Source organism: Etheostoma cragini, chromosome 19 (assembly GCF_013103735.1).
Source record: "Etheostoma cragini isolate CJK2018 chromosome 19, CSU_Ecrag_1.0, whole genome shotgun sequence".
Classification (NCBI taxonomy): Eukaryota; Metazoa; Chordata; class Actinopteri; order Perciformes; family Percidae; genus Etheostoma; species Etheostoma cragini.
Window position 1 is genome coordinate 9,322,624 of NC_048425.1, and position 26,208 is coordinate 9,348,831.

General features: G+C 41.5%; 2 protein-coding genes and 1 long non-coding RNA gene across 5 annotated transcripts in view; 1 reads left to right on the top strand and 2 right to left on the bottom strand.

The window, feature by feature from the left end:
• The window catches only part of LOC117934793 (equilibrative nucleoside transporter 2), a 22,187-nt gene extending 2,968 nt beyond the window's left edge, over window positions 1–19,219 (top strand). Inside the window, exons 2-14 of one of the 3 annotated variants that reach the window (XM_034856798.1) lie at window positions 2,284–2,340; window positions 3,010–3,091; window positions 3,535–3,680; window positions 4,584–4,723; window positions 5,257–5,391; window positions 5,610–5,707; window positions 5,932–6,001; window positions 6,957–7,150; window positions 8,336–8,438; window positions 8,797–8,882; window positions 9,720–9,919; window positions 11,740–11,864; window positions 19,191–19,219. In XM_034856798.1, coding sequence (XP_034712689.1) covers window positions 2,309–2,340; window positions 3,010–3,091; window positions 3,535–3,680; window positions 4,584–4,723; window positions 5,257–5,391; window positions 5,610–5,707; window positions 5,932–6,001; window positions 6,957–7,150; window positions 8,336–8,438; window positions 8,797–8,882; window positions 9,720–9,919; window positions 11,740–11,851 — 1,398 coding nt within the window. In that variant the 5' untranslated portion in view covers window positions 2,284–2,308 and the 3' untranslated portion in view covers window positions 11,852–11,864; window positions 19,191–19,219. Of the gene's footprint in view, window positions 1–1,627; window positions 1,657–2,279; window positions 2,341–3,009; window positions 3,092–3,534; window positions 3,681–4,583; window positions 4,724–5,256; window positions 5,392–5,609; window positions 5,708–5,931; window positions 6,002–6,956; window positions 7,151–8,335; window positions 8,439–8,796; window positions 8,883–9,719; window positions 9,920–11,739; window positions 13,537–19,190 lie in introns of those variants that run through there. The other 2 variants (XM_034856799.1, XM_034856797.1) reach the window with 2 other exon arrangements.
• Window positions 1–26,208, bottom strand: part of LOC117934882 — a 120,791-nt gene that overhangs the window by 4,666 nt on the left and 89,917 nt on the right. The window lies entirely within an intron of this gene.
• LOC117934824 (serine/threonine-protein phosphatase PP1-beta catalytic subunit) overlaps window positions 15,846–26,208 on the bottom strand; it is a 22,088-nt gene continuing 11,725 nt past the window's right edge. The window contains exons 2-8 of the mRNA XM_034856846.1: window positions 21,794–21,925; window positions 21,480–21,710; window positions 21,272–21,376; window positions 20,462–20,533; window positions 18,016–18,167; window positions 17,250–17,384; window positions 15,846–16,199 (exon numbers count right to left, since the gene is read on the bottom strand). Coding sequence (XP_034712737.1) covers window positions 16,095–16,199; window positions 17,250–17,384; window positions 18,016–18,167; window positions 20,462–20,533; window positions 21,272–21,376; window positions 21,480–21,710; window positions 21,794–21,925 — 932 coding nt within the window. The 3' untranslated portion in view covers window positions 15,846–16,094. The remainder of the gene's footprint in view (window positions 16,200–17,249; window positions 17,385–18,015; window positions 18,168–20,461; window positions 20,534–21,271; window positions 21,377–21,479; window positions 21,711–21,793; window positions 21,926–26,208) is intronic.

A 26,208-nucleotide genomic window follows, 5' to 3' on the forward strand; every position in this document is an offset into this window, starting at 1 on the left:
CTAAGCGCCGGACGGAGCCAAGGTGCCTCTGCAAAATAGCCCCGGGAACGAACTTGATTTGGTGGAATGTGTACTTTCCAAGGTTGTTTTAGTCGTGCAACAGAAAACTCAGATTGGACAGAGAGTCTAACTAGCTGTCTGGATTTACCCTGCAGAGATCTGAGGAGCAATTAACCATAGTCCTCAGAAATCCACCTGAGTTTAAAATGCCAACACAAAGAAAGTGGAATTTGACAGATATCCGGCCAAAAAGAAGGATATCCGGTGACACCTGAACAATCCCTGAAGTGAAACATTGTGCATATATATATAGACTAGTAGGGACTTTGCTTGGGTTCCAGTTCTAGTCCTCAGTACCAAGTACAGAATGTGGACTGGTAGCTAGAGAGTTTCCAGTTCACCTCCTGGGCACCGCTGAGGTGGTCTTGAGCCATGCACAGAGGCACCTGTCCATGGACAGCGCCCTTGCTCTGACATTTCTCTGTTAAAGCATGTGTATGGTTTGACCAAGTGCATGTATAAGCATGTATTTTAGGCCTGTTTGTGTTTGATGTGCATCAATTCCCCACAGGGATTAACAAAGTAATCCTTTTCTTCAGTTACAACAACGGAGACGGAAATGTGGTTCAAATGTGTTTTTGAAAGAATGGACACTTCTGGTCATACACGTCATACTTTAAGTATCTCATATCCGGCTCTTAGTGAGATTATACCAGATGGACCTGTGAGGACCATTTGTGGTCCCGTTTTGTCTGTTTTAAACCCTGGACGTTTGCCATGTTTCCCTTGTCATGAATATTTGCTATCATTTAGGACATATACAAAGTGTTGACTCTTTTCAGTCAGAGAAACAGAGCAATATTAGAAGAGCTTTGAAGCATCAGGCAGTTAGTTATAATTTAAATAAAGCAAAGCACTGCAACTGTCTGTTGCCATCTGAGCCTTATACCATTGTCTCTATGGTCTTTTAAATGTTTGATAAAATCAAACACAGCCACAATTGTTATCCCCTGAATGTCCACATTGCTTTGTCCATGAGTTACTAGCTAGCTCGAATTAGTTCTGCTCAGCTGCCTAACATTGTTTCTTGTTAAACTGTAATTACTTATGTCCGAGACGGCAGGCTATGAAAATATTATCCAGTCCTTACTGATTTACTAGCTAGCTCTAATTAGTTCTGCTTAGCTGCTTAACATTGTTTTTCTTGTTAGACTTTAATGACTGTTAACCAAGATACCAGGCTTTGAAAATATTATCCAGTCCTCACTCATAGAGACGCAGACAGGTTGTGCGTGCAACCAGTCCTATCACCTTGAAGAAAACAGGTTTTGTTTTAAGTTAATATAACATTATGTGCACGTCATGTGATCCATGGAAAATGAAGGACATGTAAAGGTTGTTGACTTAACAATTTCACATTGTGCTGTTATAACGTCCTCTCAGAACAGTGCAGCTGCCTTTGTTTCAGGTTACAAATGGCCATGTGTTACACCTGCCTGCTTTTGTCTGTAGGCAGAGGAGGTGTCGAGTTTGAGGAAGTATATCAAACACTGACAACCAAATGAAAACCAGAAAATTGTGGAGTAAACCAAGCACAGCCGTCCTGTAGGCTGCCAGTAGCAAGACTATGAGTGGGGAAAATAGCTTTGCCAGTGAGGAGGACAGTACCTTTCCAGTCCTGGTATTTACAAAGGGACTGGACTCTCAGATTGATGACTAATTAAGGCGGGACAGAGTTCTTTCCAACTTCAGGGTGCTGGTTCCAGTGCCAAAACCTCAATGGAAGGATTTTGAAACTGCACTTAGTCAGTCAGGTCCTTTTGATTGGGCCTTTACAAGTCTGCTGCTATTCCCAGTGGTGCAGCTAAACATAAAAGCTGCAATCTGATTTTAGTTCCTCATTTGACTAATTGAAACCAAAACACTTGCAGTATTATAAAATAGAATGTTTTATTGTAAATTAAACTACCCAACATTATAACTGCCTACTTGGTCCAGCGGAAATGTTTAGCCAATTAAACACTTGGTTGATTGACAGAACTGTTTTTGATTGATTCAGGTTTCTAAAACGGGAGAATTTTTCCGGCCCTGCTTAAAGGTTAATGCAACATGACTCGAATTCAAAAGGCCCATTCCACCTCTGGACTGAAGCATTTCTGGGGACACGGTTTTAGACCGCCTCTTACTAGCTTCTCCCAGCCTCTTGCCAGAATGCAGATGCATTCCTGCCTCTCTTAAGTTATCTTTAGGGATGACCTTTGTTCTCTCCTGTTGCCTTTGCAGTTTCACCAGAACTTCCTTCATCAGGATGAAGGGACGGACAGGTGCTCCTCAGGACCGGTGAGTTAGAATTGGATGGAAACTCTCACTTCCTGCTGTTTGCTCTCGACCATAAATCAGATGGTTTTTCTCTTGACCACAGTTTCTGTCTGTGTGTGTGTGTGTGTGTGTGTGTGTGTGTCTGTGTGTGTGTGTGTGTGTGTGTGTGTGTGTGTGTGTGTGTTTAAAGGGAATTGTTGCTGACAGACAATGATGTGACAATTTAAATACATTGTGTTTCCTCTTGTCTGTGACAGAATAGAGTTCACCCCATTTGTCACCAGTTGAATGCTTTTAATCCGATGCAGTAGGACATGTTGAGTTTGCATTACATGCAACTTAATAAAATAATGTTAACAGTGAGGCTTTTTTATATATATATATATATATATATATATATATATATATCTCTCTCTCTCTCTCTCTCTCTCTCTCTCTCTCTCTCTCTCTCTCTCTCTCTCTCTCTCTCTCTCTCTCTCTCTCTCTCTCTCTCTCTCTCTCTCGCAAATGGGTAATGCTGGTTTACATGCTGCGTTGTTTCACACACCCCAGAATCTGTTTTGTATGTGAAGGCCGTTTAAATTTGGCGTGGGAAAATTACAGAATGTTTGTTTATTTATTAAATGGCCCCTGCTGCAGCTGTGTACTGTAAACCCTTTTTCAAGTATCGTCCTTTTCCTTCATCTGCAGGGCCTGCCTGGTGGGGATCTGTTTCTTCTTTCTAGGCCTGGGAACGTTGCTACCATGGAACTTCTTCATGACTGCCTCATTGGTAAAAACACGGCAATAACTTAATCCCTCTAAAGCCTTATTTGCACAGGACAAGCATGTCATGCTTGTTTGTGGGGAAGGGGGTTCAATAACTCACATTAACATATCTGAATGAAAATGTGTACCCACGAGTTTCCTCTTTACAAACATGCCAATTGAAAGTGCCCATAATATGAAAGGAAGTGTAACTGCACCCCCTTTCACTTCGCTATTAATATAATTTTGCAGCAAACACCTTGTGCGTGAAGTTTTGAAATACTGTAAACACTTTATCGGCATTGCCGTGATTAACTGACTTTGCGCAAAACAGTTTTACGACAGACTTAACAGCAAAGTGCTGCTGGAAACCCGAATATGTCTGCATGTAAAGATAAACAGTACTATAGATATGCAGGATAATTCAACAGCGATAATCCAACATCTTTTCTTCTTTTGGGTTTGCAGTATTTCCAAGGTCGCCTAAACTCGACAGAATTGAGAAACGGCACAGTGGTGGTCCTCAAGGAGTACTACTTCAACAACTGGATGACCCTGCTGTCCCAGCTGCCCCTGCTTGTGTTCACCCTGCTCAACTCCATCCTCTATCAGAGGTCAGTGACATGGTTAGACGTTAATTCGCTGACAGGATGCTCATATCTGTGGGCAACGTACCAAGGCTGTGTAGAAAGATTACAGTTATTATTAATATAGATAGATAGATAGATAGATAGATAGATAGATAGATAGATGGACTAAATGAAATTAGGAAATTACTCTGTTACAAGTATCAAGTTACCAAGGACATACACACATATTCACTCATACACAAGCCAAGAATACAAGAAATATACTAGAAATAATAAATCAGATTTTTTTTTTTTAAACGAATTAATAGGGTTGTGTGTCATTTATGTATCGTTCTGATACCGGTGCTCAAACGAAATTTTAAGAATGGTGCCTTAACTGAACCGATACTTAAAAAAAAAAAAAGGAGCACAAAACAACAGTCGGGGACATTAAAGAATGGCTTGTTTATTGCTAAGGTCATGTGGTCAACATGTAATGGTTTATTAAAAAAGGTAAAAATAACTTACTTTACCAGCAAATTGCTGTTAAAACGACAAAAACCACTGAATGGGAAAATGGTATTATTCAACACTATAAACCCTCGAGGCTTCCTAGGTTCAAGTTTTTCCTGCTTCTGAAAACGGCAGCGGCCGACTGGGTGGTCCCGCTGTTGGAATCCTCTACGCCGTTAAGCGGTCAGCATTTTAACCGTGTTTACTAGCTAACAGTAGGCTAACGTTAACGTTACCTGCTGTCAAGTGTAGTCTTAGCTAGTGTCATGTGCCATGCTTCTATTGCTTGTAACGGACGTTTCTGAGAATCAGAGAGAAACGCAGGCATTTAAGTAACACCGAAATGAGGCACCAAAATCTGCATTGCTATCCGGTCTCGTAGATAGCGGTTCAGTTTGATGTAGATGATTAATTGACTGATGTTTCTGGTTTCAGGATGTCGGCGATGATGCGCATCGCAGGTAGCCTGGTTTTTATCCTGCTGCTCTTCATCTTCACAGCAGTGCTGGTCAAATTGCCCCTGGAGGCCGACCACTTCTTCTCTGTCACCATGGCTACTATCTGGTTTATCAACTGTAAGTCAGTGTGACTGTGTGTATGTGTATGTATTTAAAGGCCTCACCTCCACAGTAGAGCCCGCAAAAAGACAATACTCGAGCCTTTCCAGCATCTGTTTACGCTGCTGCCCTCTGGAAGACACACCTCCGAACTGAGGAACAGTTTTTACCCCACAGCCATACACAAACTGAGGCCCCCCCCACCCCCCCTCCCCCCTCCCAATCCCTCTCCCCTCTACCACCACAATCAACGATGCAAATAACTGCATATGAACTATATCCAATCTTACAGCACTTTATCTAATCAAATTTTGTACCACTTTTAACAGCTATTTTGTATCGTAATGCGTGAGAATGAGAATGTGTGAATGGGACCACTTTTTCTTTTATGAGAAACAGAAAGATTTCTTTGTGAACATGCAACGACAAAAAAGGCATTCATTCATTGATTCATGTGTGTAAAAGCCTGACTGAAAGAGAGGCTAAGAGTAGTGTACGTGTGTATATTTGAGTCAAAGCGTGTTGAATTAAATGGTGCTTTGTCTTCGCAGCATTTGGCGCCGTGCTGCAGGGCAGTCTGTTTGGCCTGGTGGGTCTGCTGCCTCAGAAGTACAGCACCATCTTCATGAGCGGCCAGGGCCTCGCCGGGACTTTCGCTGCCATCGCCATGCTGCTCGCCATAGCCAGTGAGCCACCCACATACACACAAATACCCACCGGGCGCCTAATCCCCAGTTGCCAAGTAACAGAAGACATTCAAAGTGAATGTGGAGCTAGTCAAATCAGCATGAAGCCACACAACGACACCACTCATCTGCTCATGTTCTTAGTAGTGTTTTTATTTATCAGATATGTCTCCCTCCCAGTGTTCCTAATTAGGAAATAACTTCTGTTTGTTACCCAGGTGATGCGGACTCTGAGACGGCAGCGCTGGGTTACTTCATCACGCCATGTGTGGGGACGCTGGTCACACTCTTCAGCTACCTGCTGCTGCCCCGCCTGGTCAGTCAGCTCCCAGCTCTGCATGACTACATTACCAACAATCCATTTAACCCCACCAAAACTGGGCTATCATCTCTTTGGTGGCCCCTGGGGGATGCATGATTGTAAAACCTTCTTTAATTACATTTGTTATCTGCATTAGGCAAAAGCACAATTCATGTTTTTATTTGCCGACTTGTATTTCAGCTGAAAGGCCTAATTTGTGTTGTCTGGTCTTTCCACAGGAGTTTGCCCAGTATTATCTGAACAAAGGGAGCAAGTATGAGGCGGACACCACAGACGAGTTGCTGAAAGGTGGGATTTTTGCTTCAACAAGCTCCTTTTCACACCCTTGGAATTAATGTCATTTGTCTCCCAAGTTGGCACCACAGGCACACCCTTTAACATCTGTTTGTATTTTGAAGTGCAAGCTCTTGTAAGATTGAGATCATCGAACATTTATCTGACAGTGAGAGAACATCTGTTTGCTTTTCCACTGAGTCTGGTTGAATTAACTCAATTTAGTGGAACATTTTCTCATTAAGTGAGTTGACCCTGTTTTTATCCCATTAGCGTCCTGGTAGTGCCCAGACAAAGGCCGAGCCTGTTGGACATAGAAGCCCCTTTCACACAGCCTGTTCAATCCAGGACTGTTGATTGATGGAATGGGTGGACAGATTTGTCAAGCTTTTAAGCCGACAGCGGAGGTAGTCACAGAGCCGAACCGACGTCTGTGTGAAAGTTTAGGAGATGGCGTGGGGGTACAGATTAGTTGTGTTTTTAAGCCGACAGCGGAGGTACTCACAGAGCCAACCTGACGTCTGTGTGTAAGGGACAGCCGACGTGTCGGGACTATACACAGTATGATGAGCGAGTCGACCCACAGGCAGCTCAAAAAGTGACAAAGCTTTATTCCAAGTAGCCAAAGTTATTTAGAACTTACAGAAACGTGTGCACTAGTCCACCTTCTCTTGCAATCGCTCTCTCTCTCTCTCAAAAACACAACTCTCTGGGGGGGTCGGGTGCTAGTTCCAACTATCAGGGAATAGCAACTTGTGTAGTTCTAAGGTCAAAAAGCACTCACACATCATCTATTTTGTGCTAAAGGCAGAAACTGTTAAAGGTTCAAGCTAAAAAAATTCAACTCAAATATCTCACATATATACTGTGTGTGTGTGTGTGTGTGTGTGTGTTTCTGTTTGTATGTGTGTATATATATTATTCTTGTGGAAATATAAAAGTGAAATAATTTGAGCATATGCTATTGCAGAGAGAAGCACAGTGGAGAATGGCAAGCTGAACGGCCATGCTAACGGCACAGTGACCAGCAGCGCAACCAAGGACGGCAGTGCAGCCGAGGCTGAGGTGGAACCCAGTCCAGACGGGCCGAAGCAAGCCTTCCTGTCGATGGAGCAGGTGGAGAAGGGCCAAGCTAAGGCCTCGGTCTTGGAGGTCTTCAAAAAGGTGAACCCTGTGGTTGACAGTTGCTTATAGAAGTCCATATACATGAGAAAGACTTTTTTTATGTTTAAAGCCCATATAAGACCAAAGATTTGCGACGAGACGAGTTGACACTTGCAACTACTTGTAACACGCTGGTCTAGACTAAACCTGCCAGCTCATGAAAATGAACTGAATAAATGAAATAATGTAATTTCACATTTGAGGGGAAGTACAGTTCAATTTTAGTTAGTTGACACATTGGGGAAGTGTTTTAGCATGCTTCTCTTCCATTTATCAATTTTAAAGACTATATGTATAGTTTAAATTAATTTATGAAAAAAAAATAATTGGGGATGATTCTATTTTTGTGGATAAAAATGTTTGCCAGACATAGAATTACATTGTAACAAAATTTCGTTTTTGTTTTGCTGTATCATACAAAATGTAACATTGTCTCTAGAGATAGAAGCTGGAAATAATTCAATATTAAGTTTTATCCGTTTGTGGATGTCGAGCCAAAATATCTGTATTACCCTACATGAGAAAGACATATGGTCTGTGGTTTCAACATCACTTTCACAAAATGAGCAGCATGTAGGAATCATAGGAAGACAAAGGCCACTAGCTTCTCTTTGGCTGCACACCGTTGTGTGTACGTCTGTTGTTACTTCCACCTTTCAGGCTCATTGTATCTGGATATGTTATTTATTTTGTCCACATATGAATGTGGATAACGTTAGTGTAATCCTTGCTATAGTTACATTGCTAATAATGAACTGAGGTAAGCAGTGTTTTATTTCTGTAATTCACTGCTTTGCTCTAACGCCGCTCCCTCTCCGCCAAACCTCCTCCGTTTCAACCAGTTGACAGTTTGTAACATAAAAACAAAATAGGTTATGGGGCATTTTATTTCAATAGTTAGTTTCTGACTTGACCAGCTGACTTCTCCATTGGCTGTTGAAACAGGTGACGTTTTGTTCTCTGGAGAACTGACCAGCTGTGTCGCAGCGACATCATTAGCTGACTATTAGCTGGCATGGGTCGAGCTGAGACGGGGCCGGTTCAGATCGCAGCATTTTGTCCCAGCAACGTTCAAAAACGGTTTCATCTAGTTGCAAATCTTTGGTCCGAACTGGGCTTAAGTTGTGATTTACTTTACCCAATAGACGTATAAACTATTAACACGTTTTCATTTCTTTTTTGTAGATCTGGGTGATGGCGTTCTGCATTACGTTTGTGTTCACAGTCACTCTCTCCGTCTTCCCTGCTGTCACTGCAGATGTCAAGACTTCATTCCCAGGGAAATGGGGTATGAGCTAGCCTCAGTTCCAGTTAATGATTAGCTCGCTGCTGCATTCAATGCACACTTAAGGCAACACCAAGTGGAAAGCGGAATTGTGTCCATTATGGCTCATTGGAACTACAGATCCGCAAACCGATCCGGCAATCTTGCATAGCGCGGTTCTAGCCGGTAGAGCGCTGCGAAGTTAATGTAGAATTGCCGTTCACCCTGTTACGAGCCGATAAACCACTGAACATTTTTTAGAAACATTATTTTAAGGTACAAAAGAATCTTTGGTGTTGCTTTAACTGGAGGTGAACTGACGTAAACTCTCAATCCCCTCGTGATTGTCCTGTTTCTCTTGCTGTCCATTCCATCTCTTTAGAGCGCTTCTTCATCTCAGTGTGCTGCTTCTTGATTTTCAACATCAACGACTGGTTCGGTCGGACCATCACAACCTTGATACGTTGGGTGAGTATCCGATGAGATCACTTCAAGACACACTTACTCTTTGTATATCTATATTATATTATTCATATTATTGTCCCTGCCCAGACCTACGGGGTATTACAGCAATTATTTGCTTCATTTACCCTTTAGTGTAATAATTTAACCAACTAAACTACGTATGCCTGATAGCTCTTCTCTGACAGCTGGTTACTTAAAGCTTTTATTATTTTTAAATAGAGCCAACAGGTACAAGATTGAGCCTAGATTGTGATGTATACTAGGGCTGCACAATACAGTGCTTTTTTATTGTTATCGCAACATCATCTTGCGCAATAAAAACATTGCGAAAGGCTGTGACTTATCGCCAAAGACACTCAGGCACTTTTTGTGTTAGTTGAAAGAAAATATGAGTAGAAAACCTAAAAAAATTGAACTTTAAACACTTGTAATTGTCATCCTTTTTTTAGTCGTGCCTTTTATATTCAGTTCGATGTTGAATTTGTTCAATAAAAGAACGTTGGAAATATTTTTCTATTGTCTGTCGTAAATTCAACAAGAGACAGAACTGACAACACTTTATTCATTGCAAGTAATATAGTTTTCACGATATTCAACATTGCATATTTTCCTCAGCCCTAATGTAAATCACTTCCTATTGTAATTTTCTGTATACACTTCATGCAATATTTCCATTGTACACACAGGAATGTTTTTTGTTATCTGTCAGTTTTCCTTTGCCCCATTATTTGCCTATCTCTCTTCTACTCCCCACTTGTTCCAAATCCACTTCTTACTCTCCCTCTTTCTACCTGATGTCATTACATCTTTTCATACAGTGTATCTTTCCTCCTTCTGCAGCCCCGTAAAGAGTCTCGTCTGTTCCCGGCGCTAGTCGTCTCTAGGGTGGTGTTTATCCCTCTGCTGATGCTCTGTAACGTCCAGAGTCGCTCCTATCTCCCCGTCTACTTCGGCCACGACGCTGCTTTCTCTGTCATCATGTCGCTCTTCTCTCTGTCCAGTGGCTACTTCGTCTGCCTGTCCATGTCCTACGCACCACAGTGAGCTCAAACACTCAATGCTGAACAGATGTGACAACAAACAATATCACTATAATGACAACTGCAGGGCTTTCAAAACGGTTTTCTGAGCTGTTTCCATATGATGTACCATCATGTAATTTTTGGGGTATTTTTTGGTTGCACTTGAATTTTGCATTGTCCTCCTTCCTATTACTGTTGTTCACATTTTACATCTAGGTTACATCCAACTGCAGGATACACAAAACACACTGTTGTGTTCATATGTATTGTTACGTTAGTTTCAACTCATGTTGTGTTCAAGAAGGCTCCAACAAGGTTTTAAATAAATGTAGCTATATAGTATAGTGTATAATTTCCTGCACACCTAAGTGCGTAGCATAATGAAATCCACAGACATTTAAGAACAGGGTTTCCGCATGGTCTTAAAAGTCTAAAATTTAAAAATATAAATTTTAGGCCTTTTAAAAAGTCTTAATTATTTGTCTTGTGTTCTAGGTCTTGAATAATTTTTTATTCCGTGGTGTTGTAGTTTTTTCTGTCGCTAGTCCAAGTATAATTTTGTTGTATTACGACTACAAATGAGACCAACATGCAACTTATATTGCAGCCTATCGGCCTTCATGTTCTCAGCGTAGCATTTTCCCCGACTCATGTTCTGGTTCTCCTTCCCCATAAACAACATGAAATCAAGAAGAGGGTTAACTTTTCCTGCTACAGATTACCCACCTTGATCAGAAAACACAGGGGAGACACTTTGTTTCTCTCACTATGACTGTAGAGTCGCTACTGGCTCCAAAATTAATTGCCGTCTCTCTCTCACTTCTCCCTTACTCTGTCACCAACACACACACTTACACACACACACCCACACACACGCCGACTTGACATACACACCAGCGCACAAGTATAAACATCAGGCCTCTTACCTAGGCTATGGCAAAAGCTCTGCGTGGAGCCTCCACACAACAATAAAACGGCCTGAAGGAAAATGCTTCCTGTCATTTCAGGCACAGATCCAGATCATTGTGCTATTAGCAGAGCACTAATCTCAGTTACACATACTGTACATTATGTTTCCTGTGACTGCTTCACAATGAAAGTCAACCTGTTTTTCCAGTTGAATGCTTTCAATGTGAAGCAGCACAAGGAAAGCTTGGGGACATTCGCTGTAACTTAATACAGTTCTGATACAGCTGGAGGACAGTGCCTAAAATCGAGCAGTTTTAATCCTGTGTGGGAATGGCGGACTGCCCCAGCAACAATGAAAACTACTCGACAGAGATAATTAGGGGTTTTTCCCGGCCATCTTAAGGTTTAGGTGCAGCACTTAATCCATTCCGGGCAGCACCTGAGACAAATGAATGTAACTAAATGACTTTCCTAGATCTAATGGTTGTAGTTGGACTTCTTTAGCGAGTTTTTATCTTTAAGAATTTTTATTTATCTGCTCTAGCTTTTCCAACGTTTTAGACAGATATGGGGAGAATGCTCCAAAATGTGAAAATAGAGACTCAAAACTAACCCCAGAGAACACAAACTGACTACAAAGAGATGCCAAATGACCACAGAGACCCACATCGACCCCAAAGAAAACAAATGACCACAATGAGACAACGCGACTACAAAGAGACACAACATGTTTGGGCACATTGGATTTTCTTGAGGTTGAGGAAGGACGCCTAAACCCCCAGCCCCCAAGTGTTCAAAATCCCTCCTTGTTCTAGCTGGGTCTCCATGGCAACACAGTGTAGCTGCGCCACAAAACCTAGCCGAGACTCAACCAAAGCAGCAGATACACGGCTGACTTGTGTCCCCCTCTCCCCTGCTCTGTCCCTCAGGTTGGTGGAGCCGAAGGATGCAGAGACTGCCGGAGCCCTGATGACTTTCTTCCTAGCCCTGGGTCTGTCCATCGGAGCCGCCCTGTCCTTCCCCCTCCGAGCTCTGGTCTAGTTTACACACACACAGCACTGCATAGACACTGTAGAGGATTTCTACCTGGAGTTGGAAATATGATAAATGTCTTTGTTCATCGTTGGTCTACTCTGCCCCCCCCCCCCATTCATCTGTCAGGTACTGTATGTGTATTATGGAACAACCGGCTTGACAACCAAGCACCCTGGGTGACGATGTAAAAACAAAACTTGAAGTGGGATTGGGCATTAATGACTGACAAGGTTCCCTTTTGAAAGTAGGAATAAGGGAAATGGTGTCTGTTACTCTGACTGCTGGTCTATGTTACTGCTACTAACCTGAACACACGGGTCAGAACAGATTTCATCTCTTCTTTTTTTTTTAGGTTGACTGTTGAGTGTGTCATTTTTAGATTTATGTTTGATTTCAGTAGTTTTAGTACATAATTCTGAATGTTCTTTATTTGATTGGTGGCTTGAATTTATACTTTTTGTTAGATTAATTACATTAGGGATTTTTCTTCCTGTGATTATTTAGTAATTTCTACTGAAAACAAAAAACTCTTTGCCTCAGAAATAGAACAAACACAATATTCTTTGTTATGTTATACTGTAAAGATGGAAAGTCAGAGCTACTGTTTGAAGTGACAGATATAAAAAAAAGAATTTTCTTTTTTTAAATAGACACAAAACAACCACAAAGGGTTTTGAATTAACCGCATGAGACATTTTTCCCAATTCCTGTTCATGCGTTTCTCCACCTCGCCAGTGCAGTAATACAAAGCTGCAGCATCAGTTTCTCTCTCTCCAGCATCATGGCGTCTCCTGCCATCTACTGGTCAAAACACTTGTCCTTCAGGGCTCCATTCCTTTGCTGAGAAAGCTCAACGCTAATCATACAAGACTGTTGTGCTGATTGTGAGATCATAGGATCCTGCTGACTGACCGAAAAGAGGTCAGCGTTCAGGTTCTGGGCTTATATGAGCATGACCACGTTCTTTCACTGACAGACATGACTCCGGGCTGCCACTGATGATGCAACTCTAATCCACAAGATGCAGGATTTCTTTCAGTTAATTTAATTTTTAACTTCTGACATCTAGAAGATGCTGTTTTTTTTATTTGTTCTGTTTTTGACTAAATGCACCAATGTAATGATGCTGCTGTTGCTGTAAGCCATTAAAAAAAACAAGCTAATATTGTGAAAATGGAGTAAGAGTTAAATACATTCTTATTGTTACCAATGTGCCATTCTCCAGTGATGTAAATTGTTTCTGACTGACTTTTTCTCAGTGTAGTAAGACATGTAAACAAATCAAGTTATTGCTTCAGACTGATAGCATTTAGAGATTATTTAGTTTATCAACAACACAATTTGTTGATTTGAGTTTTATTTTTGCAGATTAAGCATTGATTTATATGCCTATTATTCAATACATTTTTTAATTTAATTTGTAAGTGAAGAGATGTATGAGTGTTTTACTGTGCAACATGTCATTTATACATGTATGTGGAGAAAATTTGAGTTGTGGCAGCTGCTGCTTAAAATGCACCAAGGGCTGAGTCCTAATGAAGGGAGATAAATTAATAGGACCATGTTATTTTTAAAGGGTCAGTTGATTTGTGCTGCATTCATGTGTAGTGGGCATTTTTATTATGAACTGAACAAACATGCATTTGTATTTGACTAAATGGTTTACAGCAAGCAAAGTGGCAATATGAGCCCCCCAAAAAAGAAAAATGCAGCACTACAAGTGTTTACTTTTTATTTATCTCGTTGATAATACCGAAGTACAGAAATTGTTGATGCTCTTCAACCTAAAAAATATGTTTTCAGTAGGAAGCTAAAATTAACCATGTTTTCCTAGAGAATGTAAAGCAGCATCACTAATGGCCATATTGAAGCAATTTAACACCGGGATCCTAATGTCTATTTCCATGTCATAGTTTAAGATTAGGAAACCAATGCGGGTTAGAAGATTTTAAACAATTTTTGTTTGCATAAAATGATCTTGGTACTTGTCTAAAGAATGTGGATTTTGGATCATTTTCTGTGTACTGTAGGCATATACCGTTGCAGGTTCTAATAGTATGTGTTTTCTCTGATATGATGCGGCCACTACTTAATGGAATCCATTCATGCCTATGCATGTGCATAATGTATCTTTCTAGAGTTGACTGAATAAACGTATGGTTTCAATTTCTCCAGATTGTAATTTTTCCCGCTAATCTCCAGATTCCATGGTGATATGACCCAAATAGGTGTTTTACAGTTTTTGGGATATGTCCAGACTGTAAGATATCATAGTCGAACTATCTGGCAACCCCAACAACCCCGCGTGGCGTGTGGTGAGTCCCACCCCGCGTGCAAGTCATAGTTGGAGACTCTTTGACTGAATTGAAAAATGATTAAACTGCTCCTAAAAAGAAGTATGCGTCAACATGTCTGTCCACTTAGTGCGAGACAGCCTTGTTTCTAAGCCGTAAGAAACGGGAAGAAGAAACATGCGTTTTGAAAAGAATGTCGGTCAGACTTTAGGTAGTATACGGCGGGAAAATGAAGTTAGCAAACATGCTAATTTTAGCAAACACAGCTAGCTGCCTCGTGGACCATAGACTGTAAAATTATATTTTATATTTACAGTCATTACTTTGCTGTAGACTAGCTAGATGCACAGCGGGGAAAACAATGCAAACAATAGCTCGTTCGTCAGGTGTCGGAGTCCGATAAAGTCAGGAAGGCAGAGGTAACGTGTGTACGTGTACATTTTACATGTTGGACATTTTAGATTGATGGGTTTATCTCCCGATCTGATATTTAAATGTTTTAATTCAATGAATACATATGTTTGACAGGGAAGCATCTAATCAGTATTACTTAATGAACCCATAAATTATGAATCCAACTTAAATTTAGATCAAACTAATTAGTGTGTGCCATAAACATTTAAGTACTTTTCTGTCGTATTAAGTTAAACAATGACGAAAACACATTTTCATTCATAGCTGTAGAGAACAGATGAGGTGATGTCAAAAGAGTTCCTTAAAAATTACCACTAGGTGGCGTTATACACTAACACGTTTTGTATACCCCTCTCATAAAATGACAAAAAATAGACTATGTGGATGGCAAGGTTGGGAGAAACAAAAGGTGAGAAGCTGACCGATTTGATAACAGAATGCAAATGGTTCTAAAGTGCTGCTAAAACAATGTTACACTTTTACAAAATAAAACTAGAATGCAAGATAGTTTGCAACAGTTGCCTCCAGTCTTTGGTAACAAATCCCAATTTAAACCTTTTTAAAATGGTTCAATGTGTAGGAATTTCTCCCATCTAGCGTTGAAGTCATATCTTAATCAACTCTCTCGCGCCACATGGTTCAAAATCCATATTTTACATATTACAGCCTACCCATGTAGGCTGGGGTCTGCATCGGCCCGGGTTGGAATCCAACCTGCGGCCCTTTGCTGCGTGTCATCCCCCATCTCTCTCCCACCTTTCCTGTCTATCCACTGTCACTCTTAATTAAAGGGGGGGAAATAAATCTTAAAAAAGGGTCTCTGTTGCGCTTTTCAATATCCTTTTTCTGGGCGAAGAGGAAGACTCCTGTTCCTAAAATCTGTATTTTGAACAGATGTGGTCCTTCATGTTTCCACCTTCAATTTAAAAGAAGCAACACATGCATCTTCTTCTTCTGCACCCTTATGCTGCTTTATGTGTTAGGTTTGTGTCACATTTGACTTGAAGAACCACACACAACATTCGATGGATTCATTTCCTGTATTATTTATTGAAAACCCAGCAGTTGTCATTATTACCTGTTGTGTCCTTACAGGCGGGGGGGGGGGGGGGGGGGGGGGGGGGGGGGGGGGGGGGGGGGGGGGGGGGGGGGGGGGGAGAGATGTGGTACACTAAACTAGTTGTCATTCTGTTGTCAAGAAAATAAAAGGACAAAAAGACACAAAGAGAAAGAAAACACTCTGATATGCTTGAGAATGACACCCTTGTATTGTTTTTTTCATTTAACACTGGTTTTAAAAATGTTACACAGATGCAGCGAGAAGAAAAAAGCATTGAGGAAGAAGAAGAGAGTGTGACAGCAGTTCAGAGGGAGATAAGAAAAGAAAGACAGGTATGGGTGTGTCCTTTAAGATAGTTTGTGTTCATTTTGTTTCCCCTCTCCGCCAAGTGTTGCTTTTACTTATTTGGGGTTGTGAAAAGCCAACAGGAGACAATCCTCCCTCTCTCGTTCTCTGCGTGTCTTCCTCCCTCCGTCCTTCTTCATCGTTTCTTTGGGGGTTGGGCTGTGCGGGGGGGAGTGATGGGCCGACCAGAGTTCATCCCTCCGTACTGATACTTGGCTTTCTTCTCAGATGGCTTCAGGATCTAGGAGCAGACACGTGAATAATAGTTTTTAAATGATAAAATATCAATCTGTAGTGTGTTTATGTTTTTTAATATACAGGCCCAGGGTCGAACGATCTCTTTGATAAGTGTTTTCTCTCGCTCTGTGGAAGACTTAGGTGCACGTATTTGGAAGGGGGGTTAAAGCGTCCTTGCTAAAGAAAATGTTACATACATTTTGTGTCTCTTTGTAGCCGTGTTGTGTCTTATTTTGGTCATTTTTGTTTTCTTTGGGTTTTTTTGGGGTCTCTGTGGTTATTTGGCATCTCTCTGTAGTCAGTTTGTGTCCCTTTGTGGTAGTTTTGCGTCTCTTTTTCACATTTTGGAGCATTATTATTACCATATCCGTGTCTATACCGTTTGAAAAGCTACAGCAGATAATAAATAAAATACTCACTAAGCGTAAAGACAAAATTTGCTAAAGAAGTCAGACTACAAAGTCTTTTAGTTACATTCATTCGTCCTAAGTGCTGCCCAAAACGGCTCCGGTGCTGCACCTAAACCTTATACTGGCCGGGAAAAACCCTGGTGATGCATTTTTTATCAAGGCTACCTAGTCTTGATCTTTTTAACAACTTTCTAAACTTAGGAAATCAATCCTATCTGTGCTGATATTTAGGGAGGCTCCAGAGGTTCCTAACCCGACATTTAAGAAGAGGAGAGACGGTTTGGGAATGCTTGTTAAAAATAAGCTTATTGAATGACTGATTTGACAAGGATAACTCAATGGAATTACAACTAATTTGGGTTTGTATCTTTATTTTTTTTTTATTTTGGGCCGTTTCAAACAATAGCGTGGCTATAGCCAAATATTTGATAGAAGACAACGCATCCTAACAATATGCATTTCTCAAGACTGTATTATCGTCTTCATACAATTAATTTTGGCATCACATCTTTATCTCTTTATATACATATTTACACGTAAAATCTACACATACAGTAAACAGCTGGTGATGTTTTCTGCATTTGGAGTTTCAGTGCCTGGTTACTTGAACACAACCATGTTAGAACTTTGTGGTAACTTCATACCTGGAAGGAGCACATCAGGGTTTCATCCACGCTCATCATGCCGCCGGCGTTGTCAAACTCTCCACAGTAGTTAGGAGCTGAGAACAGAGTCACCAGCTGCCGCTTGGCAAAGAACTCATAACCATCCTCCACCACCTGGGGGGGGGCGTCAGACACACACAACCATCACCCACTTCTAACAGACACCATCATCTGATAGAGGCTTCTTTCAGCAGTTCAGCACTTCAACTCCAATATGTAAAATGTAAAACACATGTGGCTGTAGGGCTGCACTCTATGAGGAAAACATGCGATTGTGCCATAGCCTTGTTGAATATTGCGATAATTACATTATTTGCGATGTTTAAACAAATATTAAAGTTTACTAGGAAAAACTGTTCCCCAGTTTTGCTGCTTACAGTATTCAGAATTTTGAATTGAATATAAAAGGCAGTACTAAAAAAAGAACGACAGTTACATTTTAAAGTTCAGTTTTCTGATATTTTCTTTCAACTATCACAAAAAGTCCCTTGGTGTCTTTCGCAATGTGTCGCAGCATTTAGCGATTTGTGTAAAATGTACGTTGTTGCGATCGCGATGACGATTTAGAAAAACCTGATGCATAGTGCGGCCCTATTTGGCTGTGTTAAACCACAACTGGATGGATGTTTCCAGGAAGCCTGATGGGTCAGTTTAATCCCTAGTTGTGGCGAGGGAAGCCATTTCTATGTGTTTACATGGTGAGATAGCGACAGGATGTGTGTGTGTGTGTGTGTGTGTGTTGTACCTGGTGGGCTCGGCAGATGAGGTCCAGGTCGTGGCGGTTGAGGAACTTGCTGACCACATCAGCGCCAAAGGTGAAGGAGACGCCGCGGTCGTTTTCTCCCCAGCCCTGGACGTCCTTATCGGGGTCTGACCACAGCAGGTCACACAGGAGGCCTGGGAGGAAAATAGTTGGTTCATCTTTCAATTATTTTCTCGATTAATTGATTAGTTGTTTGGGCTATGATATTGTTTTATGGATGATCTATGACGGGGTGTCAAACTCAGTTTCACTAAGGGTCACGCTTGAAAATAAGAATCATATCTAGGTCCAGACATGTTTAGTTTATTGACACGCTTTTAATCAAAAAAAAAAGTAAAATATCTTTGACTGTATTATTGCATGTCTCTTATAGTATTCTCACTTACAGTTTGGTCGGCATAAAGCAAAAGTCAGCAAAAAAGTTCCTAGCCATCGTAAAATTTGGCAAATCATGAAAAACAATGATTACATTTTAAAAAGCAGGCCACCACATGGCCAACTCACAACAACCTGTTTTACAGGCCTAAATATGCAAACTCTCTGAGTCGGCCAAATTCTGCTTTGAGTGTCAAGTAATTGCAGTTTTAACATTTCACAGTCTTTCTGGTTTGGTGCAGAACTAGGTCGGCCAAAATGCATTGTGAACCTAAGTCGATATGTGGGCCAGATCTAAATCTGCGAGGGGCCAGAGCTCGCTGGCCTTGAGTTTGACATATGTGATCCATGATATTGTTGGGTCAATCCGTGTTTCCCAAAGCCCAAGATGACGTCCTCAGTTGTTTTGTTTTTGTCCACAACCCAAAAGATATTCACTTTACTGTCACAGAGGAGAGAAGAAACTAGTCACATTTAACAAGCTGGAATTGGAGAATATTGACTCACACTGATTAATCAATTATTAACATAGTCAGCTATACACAATAGTAATATATCTTACCGACACTTGCTGTCCAGAGAGGTGTTAATGGCTGCATTCACACAGGAGAATGAGACGTGATTCATCTCATTCATCATCATAGACCTCAAATCTGAATCCCAGCATTAAACTATGTGCTCTGCTGTTGATCAAACCTCTCTCAAACTTCTGGAAGTCCCCTTTATGTCACATAAACATTCAGTGTGCTGGGTAATGAAAATTATAATATATATATATATATACACACACACACACACACACACATATACATGCACGCACGCACACTTCACCTCCACACACTCTGAGTCTCCTTGAAAGAGACCATAAGAGGATCTGAGAGACAGCGGCTTCTGAACATGGTTCCCTTATAAGGACAAGCCGGACCAGGTTTACTTCCACTGGTTTAATGGGACTTACAGAAGAACACAAGTCCATTATCAGCTGAGGCTACAAGGAATGGAATCACAGTATCTTCAAATAACCTCATTTTATAAATAAACATCTCTCCTCCCACAGACCATGCTTGCAAGTCTCTCTTAAATCTCAGCAGATATAGGATCTATTTCCTACGTTAGGGAAGTTGATAAATTCTTTTACTTCTCGGGCTAAAAGTGGGACCAAACCTGCATCACTCTGAGAATGTAGGACCAATTTCCCACCCTGAAAAGCTTAATAACTAAGGGCCTAGATCTGTTTTGAACTTAACTTATCCATATTTTATGTAAAAGGGTGCGTTTGGCAGTTTTTAACTGGCGCATACAAAATATTGCAAGTGGCTTGGGCTTTGAGTAGCCCATAAATCCATAAAATAAAATAAAAATCAGGCCAATCCTAAAGTTCAAGCTCTGGTTCACTGTCTATTATCAATTAAAGCCGAAATTATTAGCATATTAGTTGACCGACAAAAAATCTGTAACTATTTTGACAGTATTTTTAGCATCATAAAACATAATTTAAAGTCGTCTTTCTAATTTTCCAACCATCACAACTCTTACAGTTAACTGATTTACATATGAAAATATGTTGGCTCTATACACACTAAACAAATTAGTAACCTCAAAGCTGTTTCTGGTTAAACAGAAAAGTCTCAAAGAGGTTTTAAAAAGGTCTATCTCTGTAGAGATCCTTTCCATAATCTTGACATTTATTTTGCCACTCTGAGCATGTCAGTGGCACAATAAAGCCCTTTCAGTGGACCGAATGGACGATACACATTTGCCCCAAAGGGTAACATTGCAGCCCGGTCTACAGCTGGTTACAAAGATGGTTGTTCCCATCCGTCACTTACACACAAAAACATAGGAAAATAGCATCCATATTGTAAAAAAATGTTTAATGTAAACCTAAATGAACTAAAAACCAAAGTGCAGCAAATAAAATGTTTTTATTGTAGTCACATAGTGGAGGAAGAAGAAGCAATACTATCGTGTAAAAACACTTCATTACAATTGGCATACAGTGTGTGTGTGTGTGTGTGTGTGTGTGTGTGTGTGTGTGTGTGTGTTGACCCACCTGTGTCGGGCACGTCTGTGGGTCTCATAATGCGTCTGATCTGCTCCATAGACTGCAGGTCGGGAGAGAGACCTGTGGACAACACGACGACACAAAACCATCACTGTGTAAATTCCCACCTGTGTCTGGGTAACACACATCAGTTCTAGTGTGTGCTTCGACCCATTTACTTCAAGTCAGATTAGTCAATCAAAAATACCGAAAGCTTATACATATAAAAAAAAAGGTTCCTGAACTTTATCTGTCATACTCCAAATCACACGTTAAAGATGACAAATAGGCCTTGACAGACAGCTCTACAGGAAGCCCCGAGGACCGATATCAAAACACTCATGTCTGAATAAAGTGTTCCCGGTACTAACTACCAGGATGTGATTCTCCAGGGGAGATGCGTGGGAATTTCCCCTTTCCTGTCTACAGATCCCCGCCTCTGCTGAATTATTTTTATCCCCGATGGAGACGAAATGTATTCCTCCCCCCCTGAAATTGATCAATGCAATTTCAGCAATAGACCATATTATATACCTAAAATAGAAATATTTTAAAGTAAAGCGCTGTAACGTGAACAATCTATAGTGCCATAGAACAATAAAATCCGAGCAGCAGTTGCTGGTTGTATTTAGCACCTATAGCGCTGCGAGATGCCGGCTACCAGCGGCGGTTGTCTAGCCGCCAACAGGTGACTGTGAGCCGGCTACAGGCCCCGCTTGATGACAGGGGTCCTTTCAGGGGCCGAGCTAGTGGAGTTTAGCCAGAAAAGATGAGCGTCCGATACATGGGTAATGATCACCCGTTTGTTAACATGAATACCTCCGTGACAGCAGAAGATCTTCTCGTCCACTATGGCAGCGATGGGCAGGCAATTGAAGCAGTCGGTGAACGTCTTCCACAGCTTGATGTTGAATCTGCGTTTACCTGCAACCCCAACAAGATAGTGAGTCAGGAGGCCTCATGGCAAAGATACCGAAAATGAATCACTCCGCTTCCGTATCACTTCAGGAGAGCAGGGTGCACTCACACTCATCGTAGAAGCCGTAGATGCGGTTGATGGAGGCACACTCGTGGTTGCCCCGGAGCAGGAAGAAGTTCTCGGGGTATTTGATCTTGTACGCCAGCAGCAGGCAGATTGTCTCCAGGGACTGCTTCCCTCTGTCCACGTAGTCGCCCAAGAACAGGTAGTTGGCCTCTGGAGGGAAGCCGCCATACTCAAAGAGCCTCAACAGGTCTGTGTACTGTCCGTGGATATCGCCTGGAGGACAGAGAGGGGGCAGGAGATTATTAAAAAGACATCCAACAGTTTGGGAGAACAAGGCTAAGCGAGAGGTTACTCACCACAGATTTTGAGCGGAGCTTCCAGCTCCAGAAGGATCGGCTGACTGAGGAAGATCTCCCGGGACTTGATGCAGAGGCCGCGCACCTCAGCCTCGGTCATCTGGACAATCTTCCCTGGACGACATCCTCGCACTGGAGGAAGAATGGAATAAGGTTAAAGACTAACTGGGTGTGTTTTCATCAACAGAGTGATCCAGGCCTTCAGGCATAAACTGTTCCCTGATTGTCACAAAACTGCACACATCATCTCCCATTGGGACTTCACAGTAAATACTGAACGGAAGGTAGGGTTTAGTCAACAGCCAGAGGATGGAGATAGCTTATGTGGGCATTTTTGATGTTGTTGGGTGTGTTTTAGAGACCACTTCCTGTTGTGTAACTGAGGCAAAGTGAATGATGATGTCACAGTGGTCAAGAAGCATGTAGATCCATGTAGGGATGGGATCTTTCTCTATTAAATGAACACAAGACTGTAAAGTCAGAAAAATGAAAAAAAATTGATAAATGAGGTCAACTGATTCTTTACTTAATTCGATAAAAAAAAAATTAAAATTAAAAATATATTTGTCCAGAAAATAATCAGCAAATTAAATCGATAATGAATATAATCATTAGTTGCACCCCTAGATTGAATATAAAGAAAACTATTTATTAACAATATTTCTGCTAGTCAGATGCTTAATGACCTCTGGAAATCTGCTGATGTCTTAAAACGTTAACATTAAAGTATGCATCTGTACTTAAAGCTGATGAACGTAAACCAGCACTGACAACAACCCTACATAGCTGCCTTCTGAACTTCTCCTGCCGTGTTTCCATGGTCTGCCACTGCCCCTTATATTCCCAGTGTGTTGATGAGTAGTAGCGTCACAGACAACTCTTCTCTTTCTCCTGCTTGGTAAACCACAGAAGTGGGCCAGAGCTGTCAGATGACACCGCAGCAGCATGATGGAAACCCTAGCAGGGGTCAAACGCCACTTAATAGGTCAATCAAATAGACAGGGAGAGAGGGATCCTGCGGCTCCACAGCCAGAGGACTTTGTTTTTTATAAAAAGGGGAAGAAGTGAAGCATGCAAGAGAGTGTGAAAGAAAAGTGTTGGTTAAGAATGGCTATCGTTCAAAAAATGTTTGATACCGGTACCGTGACTTTGATACTGGTTCCTAAACAAACCAATTTTATAAAACTAAAAAAAATTACATCACGGCATAAAGCTTATTATTCATTTTCCAGCTCTTAATATGCGGGTCCTGTCTCTGTGTAACATAGAATTTTCCCTTGCGTGCCTCTACGACGTGTAACATCATACAGCCAATCACAAACATTATAGGTCTTGGTGTAGAAGCACGCTGCATGCTTATTGGATCACTGACTCTGATGAGATTCACTCTTTAGGTATTGAAATTAAGTATTAAATGAAAAGGCAATTTTTGATACTAAAGAGGCACTTCAATCGTTGCCAAAAAAGTATTGATTTTGGTATCCAGCCCTAGCGTTACTATGGGATTCATGCAGCTCTGAAGCTATTTAACATCCAGGTTTAAAGTGATAACAGTGTGTGTGTGTGTGTGTGTGTACATGTGCAACATGACTACTATTTCTGCCTGGAGACCTTGGGCAATAAACACTTGCTCTGCCCGTCTCTCCCACCATACACAACCTGCCATCACACACGCCCCACCTGAACAGGATGACCAGGGCTATATTTAGACTGTGCAAAGGTACAATTTCACCGGCTCAAACAAACTGAAGCCTGAGCCAGAATCGTGCTGTTTCATCATGCTCTTGAAAATACTTCAGTGGTTTGGATTGGAAATATAAACACTGTGTATTATTGGTCTTTATGCACAAGATATCCCACAGTGAGCGCCAAGGAGGTTTTCTGTGTGTGTCCACTGAAATGTGTGTCGACTGTCAGGACGGTGATTTCACACCACTCCCTCTCAGCTCTGGGATGAGGCGTTTGCAGGTCTGTGCTGGCTCAGCTGACAGGCAACGAGGCCTAAAGCCACATTTCCATCAAACACTTTTGCTATAGTAGCTTTAGAACCCGTATGGACATGTGCCTAAGCACTAGATCTGTTCTGTTTCCATCATAGACTCTTAAATGTATGCGTGGTAGTTTTGCTGAAAAAAACATTTTTATTCCTTACTGTTTTATCCATCTCTCTGTATTTCCCTGTATTCACCAAGGATGCACAGGAACGTCTGCACCCAACGCGGACTGCAGTGTTTCTGTCTCCAACTTTTAGAATCGGATCAGAGTGCTGGGTACCCTTCAACAGAGTGATAGTAAAAAATTGGGAAGGATGGAAGGGTTCTATTTGTTCCATCCACAACTTTTGACAAAGGAACGCAAAAATATCATTATCAATTACATTTATTCTCCAATGCATGAGGAACTGAACCGAACTGCCTGGTGGAAACAGGCTTAATATAGGACAGTCGCACTTGCCTGGGAAGATCCACTTACATCATATGGTAAAGTTAAGACAGAGCCAGGAAAAAACAGACACATACGCGCACGCACACACACAAACACACACACACAGTGACCTTGACTTCAGATGGCAACACCACAGGCTCGTGGGGAGGTATCCCAGCATCTTTCACTCTGTCAGCACTGCACTGCAGCTTCCCCAGTGTAGAGGAAGGAAGAGATGACAATAAAAAGGGGGAACGGATGGTTGTACCACATCTCATCACCATGGCAACTCAGCAAGACCAATTTCCAGCCTGGAAGGTGTTGTTGCAGCTGCTGATTTGCAGGTGAAGTGGCATCTCGGCCAGCCCGCCCCGGCATACTAACATGTAGTCCGTCTGACAACAGAGACTACTCGAGGCCTGCTGCTAAATGTACAGAAAACACTACAGGTTCAAATCCGATTTAGGCCTAAAATAGAGGGGAAAATTATAATTAAAACCTTTAATTGTTACCAGGGCTCGACAGTAAGGTTAGCCCTTTGCAACCAGATTGAGTCAATTGGCAACCGTTTCGTGGTCCTTGGCTTCAGAACTACCTTTAAAACTAGAGATGGTCCGATACCTTTTTTTGCTTTCTGTTACCGATTCTGATACCTGGACTTGCGTATCGGCCGATACCGAGCACTGATCCGATACCAGTGTGTTATGTTTTAACAACTGTATCCTACTATCCCTGTATGGATGTCATTTCTATCTTTGTTGTCGGCCTGGCTCAGGTTAAACTCTTGGTGAAACATGATCAAACACAAATAATGAACGCCACAGAACTTTCTTTTATTAACCAGTTTAACATATAGTTATAACTGAAAAAGAACATGAGTAAACAACTTTATGGTAGATTTTCTTTATTACGTGATATCGGATTGGTCCATAAACTCCAGTACTTCCCGATACAGATACCAGTGTATTAGGCAGTATCGGAGGCCATACCGATACTGGTATCAGAACATCTCTACTTTAAACAATGATGGACAGATGGTCAACAGTTATGTAATCAACCACGTCACCAAAGTGTCCTTGGGTTGAATTGGTTCACAACAAAAGTTGGCTACCGCTGGAGAACTGAGATGTTTAGATTCCGCCATCGCGGAACAGTTATAGAAGATATCGACAGCGCATTCATTTTGAAATCCTCAACCGGCCTGTCTCAGCTCAAACAAATCAAATCATAATTTGACTAGAATCTGAGTATGACCACATCAGGCTCGCATCTAACTGGTGAAAGAAGTAACTGTTGTTAAAAGTTATTATTACATTTTTAACAAGTATTTAATTCCCGCGCATTTAAAAAATGTGTGAGAACTTTAGGTTGCATTATGGAGTGTAGGATCCTCATCTTACCCTTTGATTTTAATCTGTCTCCCACAAGTCCCCTAACTGTAAATGCAATCCTGTATCACTGGAATAGCCCTTTATTATTTGCAGCAAGAATATGAGCAAAGTACGAGCATGAATGTGTGCTTATTTGTGTAGAAAAGTCACTCTAGTTTGTATTTTGAATAGTATGCAGTCTGGTCTTTGGGTAAAAATACCAGATTGACACACTGTGTTGTACTTACACTCTCCTGAAAAAAATGATTCAAGGCATAGCAAATGGCTAAAAGCATTACACAAAGCCAGACAACTTAAACAGACGCACAGCATTTAGCGGTTACTGACGGTGCGTTTTTCCGTGGCAGCAGTGAGAAAGAATCAGGTCTCTGGCTAAACCAGCTGTTGACACTGGTGTTCCACTTGCATTTCCTGGCTGCTTCCTATGAAAAATAAGTGCATGGCTCTTCTTTGAGAAAGCTCTCTATGCTCCGAGTCCTTTCTCCTAATTTGGTCAGGTGCATGTGTTTGGGTTTAGCTTTTCGGGTCTGGTTGCCCTCTGACCTCTTTAGACTGAACGCGGTGTCCCTTCTCGAGCTAGATCACAACACTGCAAGCAAC